General features: G+C 45.5%; 1 protein-coding gene across 1 annotated transcript in view; it reads right to left on the bottom strand.

Moving 5' to 3' along the window:
- The window catches only part of BST2 (bone marrow stromal cell antigen 2), a 48,448-nt gene extending 39,235 nt beyond the window's left edge, over nt 1–9,213 (bottom strand). Inside the window, exon 1 of the mRNA XM_006876321.1 lies at nt 8,950–9,213. Coding sequence (XP_006876383.1) covers nt 8,950–9,213 — 264 coding nt within the window. The remainder of the gene's footprint in view (nt 1–8,949) is intronic.
- Between the last annotated feature and the right edge of the window lie 4,362 nt (nt 9,214–13,575).

Here is a 13,575-nt window from a genome sequence, read left to right on the forward strand (position 1 = left end):
GAATCCAGCTTCTCGTATTATTTGCTCAGCATACAGGTTGAATAAGTATGGTGAAAGACTACAACCCTGTCGTACACTTTTCTTAATTTTAAACCAGTCAGTGTTCCCAAGTTCTGTTTGAACAATTGTCTCTTGGTACAAGAACAGATTCCTCGACTCACAGAGACCCTGAAGTAGGGTTTCTGAGGAGCAGTTGGTGAGTTTGAACCACTGATCTTGCGGTTCCAACCGACCTTATGGTCTAGTGCTTATCCTACAGCACCACACCAGGGCTCCATGGGGTACCTCCTTGCACTCTGCTGATTTCTGCTCTCTGCCAGACCCTAACCCTGGAACCTAGGCCCAGACCCTTCTCCAATACCTGACCTGCCCCAAACTCTGACCCATCCCCATTTATGTCCTGACCTCAGATGGCTCGGCCCTAGTTCCAGTCCTGTCATGGTCACTTCAAGACCTTGCCCCCTCCATCTGGCTCCATCCCTTATAGGGCTCTCATTTCACCCCAACTCCTTCCCAGGAACCCTGGTCCCTCCCCCCTCCCCCCGTTCTTACCCTTAAGCTCCTGAGTTAATGTTTTCTCCATTTCCAGAGAAGCCTCCAGGTTCACCTGGCACAGAAAAAACAGGTGAGACGTTGACAATTCTTCTCAAGGGGACACAGAACATTCCCCAGGGTTGCCCAAATGTTAGGTCACAAAACAGATCTTAATATATTGAAAGAGATTTTGTTGTTAAGTGACATTGAGTCAATTCTAATTCACAGCAACACTGTACATGGTTTCTGAGGAGTAGCTGGTGGGTTTGAATTCTGACCTCGTGGTTCAAAGTCCACTGCTGATCCTACAGCTATTGAAAATATCTTTTCCAGTCACAGTAGAGTGAAATGAGGCATCAATCACAGAAATAAAACTGGAAATTTTACAAATAAATGGAAATTAAACAGCACACTCTTAACCAATGGACCAAAGGAAACTATTAGAAAATACTGTGAGACAAATGAATATGGAAACACAATGTACCAAAACTATGTTGTTGTTGTTAAGTGCCTTCAAATTGGTTTCAACCCACAGCAACCCTTCTGAGGAGCAGCTGGTGAGCTTGAACCATTGACCTTGAGGTTCAAACTGACTTTGCAGTCCAGCACATTAACCCACAGCACCACACCAGGACTCCAAAACTGATGGATACAGCAAAAGTAATGCTCTGAGGGATTGAAGAAAGACTCATTAACAAGTTGTAAGATGCAGATGACACAACCTTGCTTGTTAAAAATGAAGAGTGGTTGAAACACCTACTGATGAAGATCAAAGACAAGAGCCATCAGTATAGACTGCAATCTCAATGTAATGAAAACAAAAAGAAATCCTCACAAATGGACCAAAATTTTGGTAGAGAAAGAAATCAAACGACATATTGCTGAACAAGATAAAAGTGTTCAAAACCAAAGGTGTCCATTTGAGGACTAAAGTATGCCTGATCCAAGCCAAGGCATATTCAATGGCCTCATATGCATGTGAAAGTTGGACTATGAATAAGAAAGACCATAGAGAAATTGATGCATTTGAGCTATAGTGTTGGAGAAGACTATTAAAAGTACCATGGACAGTCAGAAGAACAACCAAATCTGTGTTGGAAGAAGTACAGCTAGAATGCTACTTAGAAGTTACAATGATGAGACTTTATGTCTCATACTTCGAACACTTTATTATGAGGGATCAGTCCCTGGAGAAAGACATCATGCTTGGTAAAGTGGAGGGTCAGTGAAAAAGAGGAAGGCCCCCAACGAATGGACTGGTACAGTGGCAGCAGCACTGGACTCAAACAACACAGTTGTGAGGACAGTTTAGGACCTTTTGTTCTGTTGTGCACAGGGTGGCTATGAGTTGGAACCGACTCGACGGCGCCTAACAGCAAATAAATGATGTATAAAGAACTCCTAAAACTCAACAACTTAAGAAACTACACACAATCCAATTTCAAAAACAGACAAAGACTTGAGTATACATTTCTTCACAGAAAATATACCAATAGCCAATAAACACACGAAAAGATACTAACTATCTTAGTTATGGGGAAAATGCAAAGCAAAAGCACAATGAAAGATCATTTCACTCGCTAAACTAAAAAATCCAATCCATTGCCATCAAGTGAGACTGTAAATCTGTATGGAAGCAGACAGTCTCTTTCTCGCTGGGAATGGCAAGTGGGTTGGAATCTCTGACCTTGCAGTTAGCAGCCTCACACCTACCTGGAGCACCACCAGGGCCCCTTTCACACCCACTAGGATGACCACTGGAGTCCCGGTGTAGCACTGTGGGTTAATGCACTGGACTGCAGTCAGTTTGAGTCATAAAGTTGGTGGTTTGAGCTCACCAGCTGCTCCTTGGAAACCCTATACAAGGTTGCTGTGGGTCAGGACTGACTTGGCCGCATTTAACAACAACAGCAAGGATGACTACTAAGGAGCTCTGGTAGTGTAGTGCTTACAAGTAAGCTGCTAACTCAAGGGCAGCAGTTGGAAACTACCAGCCATTCTGTGGGAGAAAGATGAGGCTTTCTGCTCCTGTAAAGACTTGCAGCCTCAGAAATCCTATACAGGGTCGCTATGAGTCAGAACCGATTTCACGGCACAGAACCACCACTACCAGGATGACTATTACATAACAGTGTAAGTGTTGATGAAGATGTGGAGAAATTGGAACTCTTGTGCATTGCTGATGGTGGTGGTGGTTATATGCCCTGGAGATCTTCCCGACTCATAGCGACCCTGTATAAGATTTCCAAGGCTGTAAATCTTTACAAAAAGAGCAGAAACCCTCATCTTTCTCTCATGGAGCAGTTGTTAGTTTCAAACTGCTGACCTTACCGTTAGCAGCCCAATTCGTAACCCACTATGCTACCAGAGCTGACGGAAACTTAAAATGGTGCAACCACTATGGTAAACAGTATGGTGGTAGCGGTGGTGGTTATGTACTGTGGAATCGGTTCCGAATCCTGCATAGCATTTCCAAGTCTGTAAACCTCTAGGGGAGCAGAAAGCCTCATCTTTCTCCTGCGGAACGGCTGGTAGTTTCGAACTGCTGACCTTGAAGTTAGCAGTACAACTTGTAACCACTATGCTACTGGAGCTCCTTAAACAGCATGGCAGATCCTTGAAAAGTTAAACATGGAATTACCATATGGCCCAGCAATTCCATTCCTAAGTATACATCTCTCTTCAAGAATTGAAAACAGGAACATGAACAGCTACTTGGACACCAATGCTCACTGCAACATTATTCACAACAGTTAAAAGATGAAAAAAACTAAGTGTCCATCAATGTTGTTGTTAAGTGTCGTTGAGTCGGTTTCCAACCCATAGTGACCCTGCATAGAGTTTCCAAGGAGCAACTGGTAAGCTTGAACCACCCTCCTTGCGGCTCAAAACGACTTTGCAGTCTAGTGCCTTAACCAACAGTGCCACACCAGGACTCCAAGTGTCCAGAATGGATAAGTGTCCATCAATAGATGAATGGGTAAATAAAATGATATCTACATGGTGTCACATCATAGGGGGGATCATCACATAACTGCCAAACCACTGAGAATTATGGCCCAGCCAAATTGATCCATATTTTGGGGCGGGACACAATTCCATCCCTGACAGCAAGTGGTACAAGAGAGTGTATTGGTGCTTGCCCGGTGGGTGGAAACGTGGGGGATATGAATATGGTCAGCTAGTGTTGCTGTAACAGACATATGCTAAGCGGATGCTTTTAACAAACAAAAATCTATTCTTTCACTTGTTGTTGTTGTTGTTAGGTGCCACTGAGTCGGTACCGAGTCATAGTAACCTGTATAGGGTTTCTAAGGAGAGGCTTTTTAGTTCCCCTCCAATCTTCTCTGTACCTCAGTCTTCAACTCCAAAGAATGGTCACAAGCACCCACCCTTCCAGGGCTGCCAGTAAGGATGAAAGGTAACTTTGAGGTCCCCCTCCATCAAAACTCATGCCCAAACCCTGATTGTTGTTGTTAAGTGCCATCGAATCAGTTCCAACCCACAGTGACCCTCTATAGGGTTTCCAAGGGTTGGTTGGTGAACTTGAACCATTGAACTGGCGAGCTTCAAACAGCTTTGCAGTCTGGTACATTAATTCACAGCGCCACACCAGGACTCCCAAACCCTAATAGAAACTGGCAAATCTACTGGGCTAGTAGCCAAGATTTAGAAGTTCCCTCAAACCCAGTCACGGGGATTTCCAAGCTCAAGTTTGAGTTTATGGGAGCTCAAGATCCCCCACGTCTGCACCCAAGTGAAGATTTGTAGTGGAACTTCATTAGACCCCTTCTTCAGGCCCTGGTGAGGACCCCAGACCCAATGCCTAATGGGGATTTCTGTTTCCCAAAGACAGATGCCCACTGGGAGTTTCAAACTCACCTACACTTATAAATTCCCCCAAGTCCTAGTAAGAAAACTCCAAAGAAGCCGAGACCTACTGCTGTCCTAATGACAGACATTGATCTTGTTCAACTCTCAGGATGCAGCCAAAGTTCTCCTTCCCACTCCACTGTCTTCAAGTTGGCTCCAACTCACAGAGACTCCCAGAGGGCAGAGGAGAATTGCTCCAGAGTGGTTCCAAGACTTCAGAGGAGCAGACAGCCTCATTTTTCTCCCATGAAGTGGTTGGTGGGTTTGAACTGTGAACCTTGTGGTTAGCTTACCCCACTACACCATTTAGCTTTCCCCCCTTTTTTTTTGTAGTCAAGTTGGTTTCAACTCATAACGACCCAGTATAGGGTTTTCAAGGAGTAGTTGGTGAGTTTGCACTGTCTACCTTACAGAGTCCTGGTGTGGTGCTGTGAGTTAATGAGCTAGACTGCAAAGCCATTTGAATTGCAAGTTGGGCAGTTCAAGCTCACCAGCCACTTCTTGGATATCCTATATATACAGGGTCGCTATGGATCAGAACTGACTCAATGGCACTTAACAACAACAACAACAACAACCTCACAGTTCAAACTGACGTCAAGTGCTTATTCTAGTGTATCACACCAGGAGTCCACTGTAACTATTGTTGTTGTTGTTACGAAGAGCTGTTGAGTCTGTTCCGACTCATAGTGACCTTGTAAAGGATTTCCAAGGAGCCGCTGGTGAGTTTCAACTGCCATCCTTGTGGTTCGAAGTCCAGTAGTGATCCAACAGAGCCACTACACCGTTGTTGTTAAGTGCAGTCGAGCCGGTTCCAACTCAGCGACCCTGGATAGGGTTTCCGAGGAGCAGCTAGTGAGCTTGAACCACTGACCTTGCAGTTCAAACAGCTTTACAGTCTGGCGCATTAACCCACAGCGCCACACCAGGACTCCATAAGTGCCGTTGTTGTTGTTGTTGTTATGTGCTGTGGAGTCGGTTCCGACTCATAGCGACTCTGTGCAGGGTTTCCAAGACTAAATCTTTATGGGAGCAGAAAGCCTTGGAACAGCTGGTAGTTTCGAACTGCTGACCGTGAGGTTAGCAGCCTGATTTGTAACCACTATGCTACCAGAGCTCCTTTAAGTGCCATTGATGGTGGTTATGTGCCATGGAGTAGGTTCCGACTCATAGTGACCTTGTACAGGGTTTCTGTGGCTGTAAATCTTTATGGGAGCAGAAAGCCTCATTTTTCTCCTGCAGAACAGCTGGTAGTTTCGAACTGGTGACCTTGAGGTTTGCAGTCCGATTCGATTCGTAACCATTGTTGTTAAATGCCTTCGAGTAGGTTTGAAACAATAGAGCTCCTTATGAAAATTCAGAATCTTTCTACTCCCGTAAAGATGTATAGCCTTGGAAATCCCGTACAGGGTCGCTATGAGTCGGAACCGACTCCACGACACATAACAACAACAACAACAAAGCCAGCATAATTTCCCTGGCCTTGAGGCAGATAGGGCAGAAACAAGCCTCACAGGTGGTGTTTAGGGTGTGATTAGGAACCTCGGACATTCTTTAGAATAGTTAATGTAACTATGTGCCTCAAGGACTCTTGGGCCATTATAACTGATTTATGGTCCTATTATTCTACCTATGCAAACTGATTTATAGTTTTGTTATTTGAACTCCTGCTGGTCACACTGACCCTGTTATTGTTAGCTAGTTTTCCTGTGAGCAAACTAATCCACTATTTTGCTTCTGTAGTGGTTATGAACCGGGCTGCGAACAGCAAGGCTCAAAACTACCACCTGTTCCACGGGAGAAAGATGAGGCTTTCTGCTCCCGTAAAGATTTGCTGTTAAATGCCATAGAGTTGGTTCCGACCCATAGCGACCCTCTAAAGGGTTTCCAAGGAGCGACTGGTGAGCTTGAACCACCAACCTTGCAGTTCAAACGACTTTGCAGTCTGGTGCATTAACCCACAGTGCCACACCAGGACTTTACAGCCTAGGAAACCCTATACAGGGTTGCTATGAGTCAGAACCGACTCCACGGCACATAACAACAACAACAACATTCCCTGCTTCAGCAAATTCCTTTAGATAAGCCCCTAGACCCCAGCCAAGAATTTAGCTTATATAAACTAGCAGCCATTTCCCTGCGGCTCCGCAGACTTAGGAGAATCTATTGTCTCCCTGCCGTCTGGCTATAGCTGTGCCAATACAATTCTCCAAATTGGACATTATAGTGGTCATCATCCTTCTTTGGGACTCGAATCCATAGCAGGTTCCGACCCATAGCGAACCTCTAGAGGGTTTCCAAGGAATGACTGGTGAGCTTGAACCACCAACCTTGCAGTTGAAACTGACTATGCAATCTAGCGCATTAACCCACAGCACCACACCAGGACTCCTGAAAAGTTTTCATTGCCTTTCCTTTGCTGCATCTACTGTGAGACTGAAGATCATTCTCAGTAACCCAACTGTCAACATCAGTCTGAAAGGACACATAGTTATTGCGAAGGGCCCCAGAGGAAACTTGCAGAGGGACTTCAATCGCATTAATGTAGAATTCAGTCTCCTTGGTGGGGAAATAGAAAGGAACTGACTCCATTTTGCACTATCTGCAGTCATGCGTAGAATATGATCAAGGGCATTTCACTGGGCTTCCGTTATAAGATGAAGTCTGTGCATGCTCATTTCCCCAACATTGTTATCCAAGAGGGCGGGTCTCTTGTTGAAATCTGAAACTTCTTAGGTGAAAAATACATCCATAGGGTTCTTGGAGTAGTGGTGTGGCCCTATAGGATAATGCACTGGACAGCAAAATGGGTTCGATTCACAAGGTTGGCAGTTTAAACTCACCAGCTGCTCCTCGGAAACTGTATACAGGATGCCTATGAGTTGGAATGACTTGATGGTATTTAACATTTATAACAACAGGGTTCGGATGAGGGCAGGTATTATTTGTCAGTATCTCAAGCCAAGAAAGATGAATTAATTCTTAAAGGAAAAGACACTGAACTTGTATCAAATTCAGCTGCTTTAATTCAGCAAGCCACAACAGTTAAAAACAAGGATATCTGAAAAAGTTTGGATGGTCTCTATGTGTCTGAAAAAGGAATCATCCAACAAGTCAATGAGTAAGATATAAAAGCTATCCGGCTATAGAAACAAGGCCAGATAATTCCTAAAACCAATTGGTGATATTTTGGATGCAATAAATTTTATCCAGCCAAAAAAAAAAAAAAAAAAAGTTTTCATTAGCACTGTATAAATCACTGCCCCCGCCCAAAATGGAGATACGATATTTAACATGATAACCTAAAACTACGATTGGAGTCCTGGTGTGGCCCTGTAGACTAATGAGCCAGACTGCAGACTGCAAAGTCGTTTGAACTGCAAAGTCAGTGGTTCAAGCTCACCAGCTGCTTCTTGGAAACCCTTTACAGGGTTCTCGCTATGGGTCGGAATCTACTCAATGGCACTTTAACAAAACAATGATATTATTGTTGTTGTTGTTGTTAAGTGCCTTAAAGTCAGTTCCTACTGATTCATAGAGACCCTATAGAGGGTTTATAAAGCTTTTCAGTGATCCTGTGTAGTATGATAAATACCATGTTGTATGCATAGTATGAACTTTGGTATATACATCCATTTCTTCCTAATGTATAAATAATCTGATTTGCCCTATTTAGCAGGGGCAGAGTCTGAGGACTATGTTCTTGTCTGTCTCTGCTTGTGCTCACAGGATCCTGGTAAGAGCTTAGGCCGCTGTCATGGGTTAAATTGTATCTCTCCCCCCCCTCCCCACCCCCCAGTTTCTCCCTGCCAAACTCTATGTCAACTTGGCTAGGCCATGATTGACAGTATTGTGTGGTTGTCCTCCATGTAGTGACCTAACCTAATTCTCTATTATTTGATGTAAGCCTGCCTAATCTCTATATGATAGAACTCAGGTGGCACGGGGAGTTAAGCTTTGGGTTGCTAACCCAAGATCAGTGGTTCAAACCTACCAGTGGACTCTGAGGGATAAAGATGAGGCTGTTTGCTCCCATAAAGGTTTACGGTCTCAGAAAACCCAAAGGAACAGTTAGTTCTACTCTTGTCCTATAGGTGGCTGTGAGTTGGAATCCAGGCATGGCAGTGGGCATATATGCTAACGGGATAGGATTAATGTGAGGTGTATCTTGAGTCCTCACCCTTACATAAGTCATATTTTTGAGTCATACTTTTAACTTACAAGAAATAAAAGGAGAGAAGAGAGCAGAGGAGAGAGACTTCTCTACTTACTATTACACAAAAAGAGCTGGGAGCAGAGTAAATCTTTTGCAGTGAGAACCTCCTAAATCCAGGGGAAAACTGATGTTAAAACTCATGGAGATCTCCAAGGAACACAAGGTCCAAAGATGCCAAAAGGAGACATGCCCCTTCCCCCAGAGCCCACAGAGAGGGAAAGCCTTCCTCTAGAATGTGTATTCTAGTCTTCTGTTAAGAGAATACATTTTTGTTTGTTAAAGACATTCACTTGTAGTAGCACTAGAAAATGAAGACAGTCACTTACCACAGTCCGTTTGCAGGAAACTGCCTGGGCCTCGGCCCCCCGGAAGCTCTCTTGGGCCTGGGTCAGCTGGTGTTGCAGGAGCTGGGTAGTGTTTTGACATTTTTGCTGGGCTGCTAGGCCATCCTTGCAGGCGCTGCTGTTGGCAATAACTGCAAAGAAGATCAGGAACACTATTAAGACCACCATGGCCACCAGAAGAACTATCAGAACTCTGCATAACAGCTTCGTGCTGATACACTTTCTGTCTTCCAATTCTTCATCCATAGGTACACGTGAATAGGGGGAATGAGTGGGAGCCATTCAGACCTCTTCTGAGTTTGAGCTGGGGCGGGCAGCGCTGGAACCTTCTCGGGCTGCCTCCTCATTAGCATAGGGACGGCCCTGACCAATGACCAGCTCCAGGGAAATACCCTCTTCCCCTCCCCCATCTGTGGACTTAGGGGCGCGGGAATCAGCTACGTATAAGCAGAGGATAGCTGAGATTTTCAGTTTCGTTTTCCTGCACAGGGATATGTTTCATTTCTCACCTCTCCAGTTGTTCCTGAGTCTGTGGGCTTTAGTGGGAGGAGTGCTGGAGTCACTTGGGACCTGCTATCTCACGACCCTGCTTCTGTCCTGTGAGAAGGCCGAAAATTGTCATTACTGGTAGCGTAGCAGTTACGAGTTGGGCTGCTACCCTCATGGTCAACCGTTCGAAATTACCTGCAGTTCCACGGAAGAAAGATGAGGCTTTCTGCTTCCGTAAAGATTTACAGTCTCGGAAACCCTGCAGTAAGGTGGGCGGTTCAAGCTCACCAGCAGCTCCAAAACCCTACACAGGATCGCTATGGGTCAGAACCGACTCGATGGATCTTAACAACACTCAATAATTTACACGGAGCCTCCATATGATAAGCACTGGACTGCGACCCACAAGGTCCGCGGTTGGAACTCCATCCCCCGGGGAAGCTGCTCAGTGGGACAAAGATGAGGCTTTCTGTGCCCACGAAATGTAAAAGCCTCAGAAACCCTATACAGGGTCGCGAAGAGTCGGAAGGCAGTTAACAACGGCATGCTAGCCTTCTGAAGCAGAGACCTTTGTAGGTCTAGCTGCATGGGTGAACGGATGGAACAGAGTTTGAGTCTCACCAAAGAGACTGGGATTTGTGTTCAGACGACACAGCAGGTGACTTACTGCCCCTTCCTCCACAGAGGTGGGCCATGGGGAACCTTGGAGAATGAGTGAGCAGGAGAGGAACCTGAGTGAGCTGGAGCCGGGGAACGCTTTGGAGGGAAGGCGTTAAGAGAAGCTACATATCCCCTTTTGACCACCAGGGGCCGCCTCAGACCTTAAAGGAGATGAAGGCGGAAATTATTTCGAAGGGAGGTGGAACTTGGGAACCCTGATGGCTCTGTAGTTTAGGCATTATACTGTTAACCAAAAGCCACTCATCGGATGAAAGATGAGATTTGTCTTGTCCCGTAAAGATTTACAGTCTTGAAAACCTTATGGAGCCGTTCTACTCTGTCTGAATTGACTGCATGGCAGTGAAAGGTTTGTCTCTTTTTGGGAGGTGGAACCGACTCACTTAACAAAATCTGTCCCAGCGACCCCAGGAAACCCCCTGCGCCCGAGCTTCCCCATCTGTATGTTGTTGTTAAGTGCTAGTGCTGTCCAGTCGGTTCTGACCCATAGCGATCCTGGATAGGGTTTCCGAGGAGCTGTTGGTGAGCTTTGCAATCCAGCGCATTAACCTACAGTGCAACAGCTAATCAACTTCTCCAGGAAGGGTTGTTGTTGTTGTTAAGTGCCGTCGAGTCGGTTCCGACCCATAGCGACCCTGTACAGGGTTTCCGAAGGTGTAAATCCTTACGGGAGTAGAAAGCCTCATCTTTCTCCCGCGGAGCGGCTGGTAGTTTCGAACCGCTGACCTTAAGGTTCGCAGCCCGATTCGTAACCACTACGCTACCAGAGTTGGTGAGGAAATATGAGTGAAGTGCTTGGACATCCAGTAGGTGCTTAATAGATAAGTGACCACCTGTCCAGCCTGTGGCTCAGTGAACTTACTCAACAGAGGGTGTTGACACAGGGTCACAAGGCAAGGAGCACATTTGGGGGAAAGGCACTCAGGCTGGGGGATATAGAGGAGAGAGGTCAGGAGGTGTTTGCAACAACAGTCCAACCACCAGCTGCTGTAGCCAATAACAGAGATGGGGTGAGAATCAACATACGTTTTATTAACAGATCTATAAGGCAGTGAGACCCCTTCTCCAAAGCCTGCCTTGTTACAGCAGTTTTTAGATTTGAGAGTGTCATGGCTGTTCTTGATCCATCATTGAAGAAACAGAGGCCACTCGGAAAGGTGAAGCAGAGTTTCAGATTTTATTAAGCCAGCTGGCTCAGACGAGCTAATTTCTCCAGATTCTGAGCGCCAAATACAGGGCAGTGCAGACTTACATGGGATCAGAATCAGCAAGGGGTTAGGTTGCAGACTTGTTTGAATACAGGAAGGCTTGGTCCCACTCAGTAACCTGATTAATATTCTAGCTTGATTCCTGGACTGAGAGGGCAGTGAATGTTTTTACCTTTTCCTGTTCACCTTGGTTTCCCCCATACAGTTAGAGTTTTTATACCCTCCTGGATATTAACCCATTTGTTATTGTCACATTCCTTTCTCAGAGTTTAATGCTCCCTTCCCTCCGGGAGTGCAATCTACACTCTACCAGCTCAAGGTCCTTTACATTCTGAGAGTAACTCCCCTTCTCCCCTTCAAACAAAGGGTGGTGTTATTGAAGACACCTGGATGCCAGACACTTTCTCTCTCCCCTCTGGTTTTCCTCTTCCCATCTTGCCTCTTTCTTCCAAGTTCTAATCAACAATATACCACAAAGTCCATCAGCTACATTCCCTGGAATACATACATAAGGGAGAAATTAGTCAGGGCAGTGATGATTGGGAACAATGATTTTAAAGGGTTAAAACATACATACTAAAAACCTATTAAAATCCTTCTCTCAGAGGTGGCTGAACCTCTCTTCCATGTGTGAGAAATTCTCAAGATGGTCTATCTTCAGAAATATAAAGGGCTCATGAGATTACTAGACCAGCCAGACATAGATTGTTGATTCACACCCTGGAATTAGGGGAAGGGAGGAAAGAAATCTGTTCTAGTACTGTTGTTGTTGTTGTTGTTGTGTGCCGTGGAGTCGGTTCCAACTGATAGCGACCCTGTATAGGGTTTCTGAGGCTGTAAATCTTTACGGGAGCAGAAAGCCTCCTCTTTCTTCTGCGGAACAGCTGGTAGTTTCGAACTGCTGAACTTGAGGTTCACAGCCCGATTTGTAACCACTAGCTACTAGGAACTTTAAATAAGAAAACAGTCATTAAGACTGTGGGTGAGCCATTTTGGCTTCTCTGGGTGGGAGGGAAAACAAAAGGGAGGTGCCTGTAGAATTGTCAGTGGGGAACTGACGAAGAGGCTTTTTCAAGACAGGGAAATAAAATTGTTTACTGGCTGGCCATTCAACATGTCTGCCCATGTTCACTGGGTTGGGTGCCTGAAATCAAATACAGAAAACCTCACTCTCTCTAAAACAGTACAGATTGGATTACTTGAGCGTTTGTCAGTATGCACAGCATTTCTCACACATGTGATCAAGGGAGCCAGAGCTTCTTGTGGGAAATCAACCCCAATTGCAGGCGTCTGTCTGCTGGATGTGCTTGCTTTAAGGGGGTGAGTTCCCCATCATCATGGGTATGTGAGAAATAGCTATGGGGGTGATCCATCTTCAGAATCAAGGAAATTTTGGGGGTAGGAGGAAACAATCGTTGGAGAAGGATGTCATGCTGGGTAAGGTGGAGGGTCAGAGAGAGAGAGGAAGACCTCTAACGAGATGGATTGGCCAGGTGGCATCATTGATGGACTCAAGTGTGGCAGCGGTGGTGAGGTTGGCCCAGGATCGGGCATTGTTTCATTCTGCTGTGTATGGGGTCGCTATGAGTCAGTTCCAACTCGATGGCACCTGACAACAACTGACAAGGGAACTCTGAGAAGAAGACACTAGCTTGACCTACTGTTGTTGTTGTTGTTAGGAGCCGTCGAGTTGGTTCTGATTCACAGCGGCCCTGTATAGGGTTTCTGAGGTTTCCAAGGAGCAGCTGGTGAGTTTGAACCTCTGACCTTGCAGTTCAAACAGCTTTGCAGTCTGGCTCATTAACACACAGCACCACACCAGGACTCCAATTTGAGCTACTAGACTCTTAAAATAAGAATACACCCACCAAGGAAGTAGGGGAAGTTCATGGGAAGGGGGTGAAACAAACTTTAAATGAGAATGTTACCTATAGGGACCAGTAGGCTCCATTCAGGAAAGATTGTGAACTCCAAAGTACCCAGTAAAGGGGAAATGGTGGAGGGGCTTTTTTCAAGTTAGGTTAATAAACCTCTTTGTCAAATGGCCATGTAACAGGTCTGCCCGTGTCTACAGGGCTGGGCGCCTGATTTTGCAAAATTGAATAAAGAAAACCTCACTCTTGCTAAAATGAGTACAGATTGGATTACTTGAGTGTTTGTCAGTATAGACAACGTTTCTCACAAATTTGAGGGCCGTCTGGAATTTTCTGCCCACTTGGAACGGCAGCCCTGG

The sequence above is a fragment of the Chrysochloris asiatica genome, unplaced genomic scaffold (assembly GCF_000296735.1).
Source record: "Chrysochloris asiatica unplaced genomic scaffold, ChrAsi1.0 scaffold00374, whole genome shotgun sequence".
Classification (NCBI taxonomy): Eukaryota; Metazoa; Chordata; class Mammalia; order Afrosoricida; family Chrysochloridae; genus Chrysochloris; species Chrysochloris asiatica.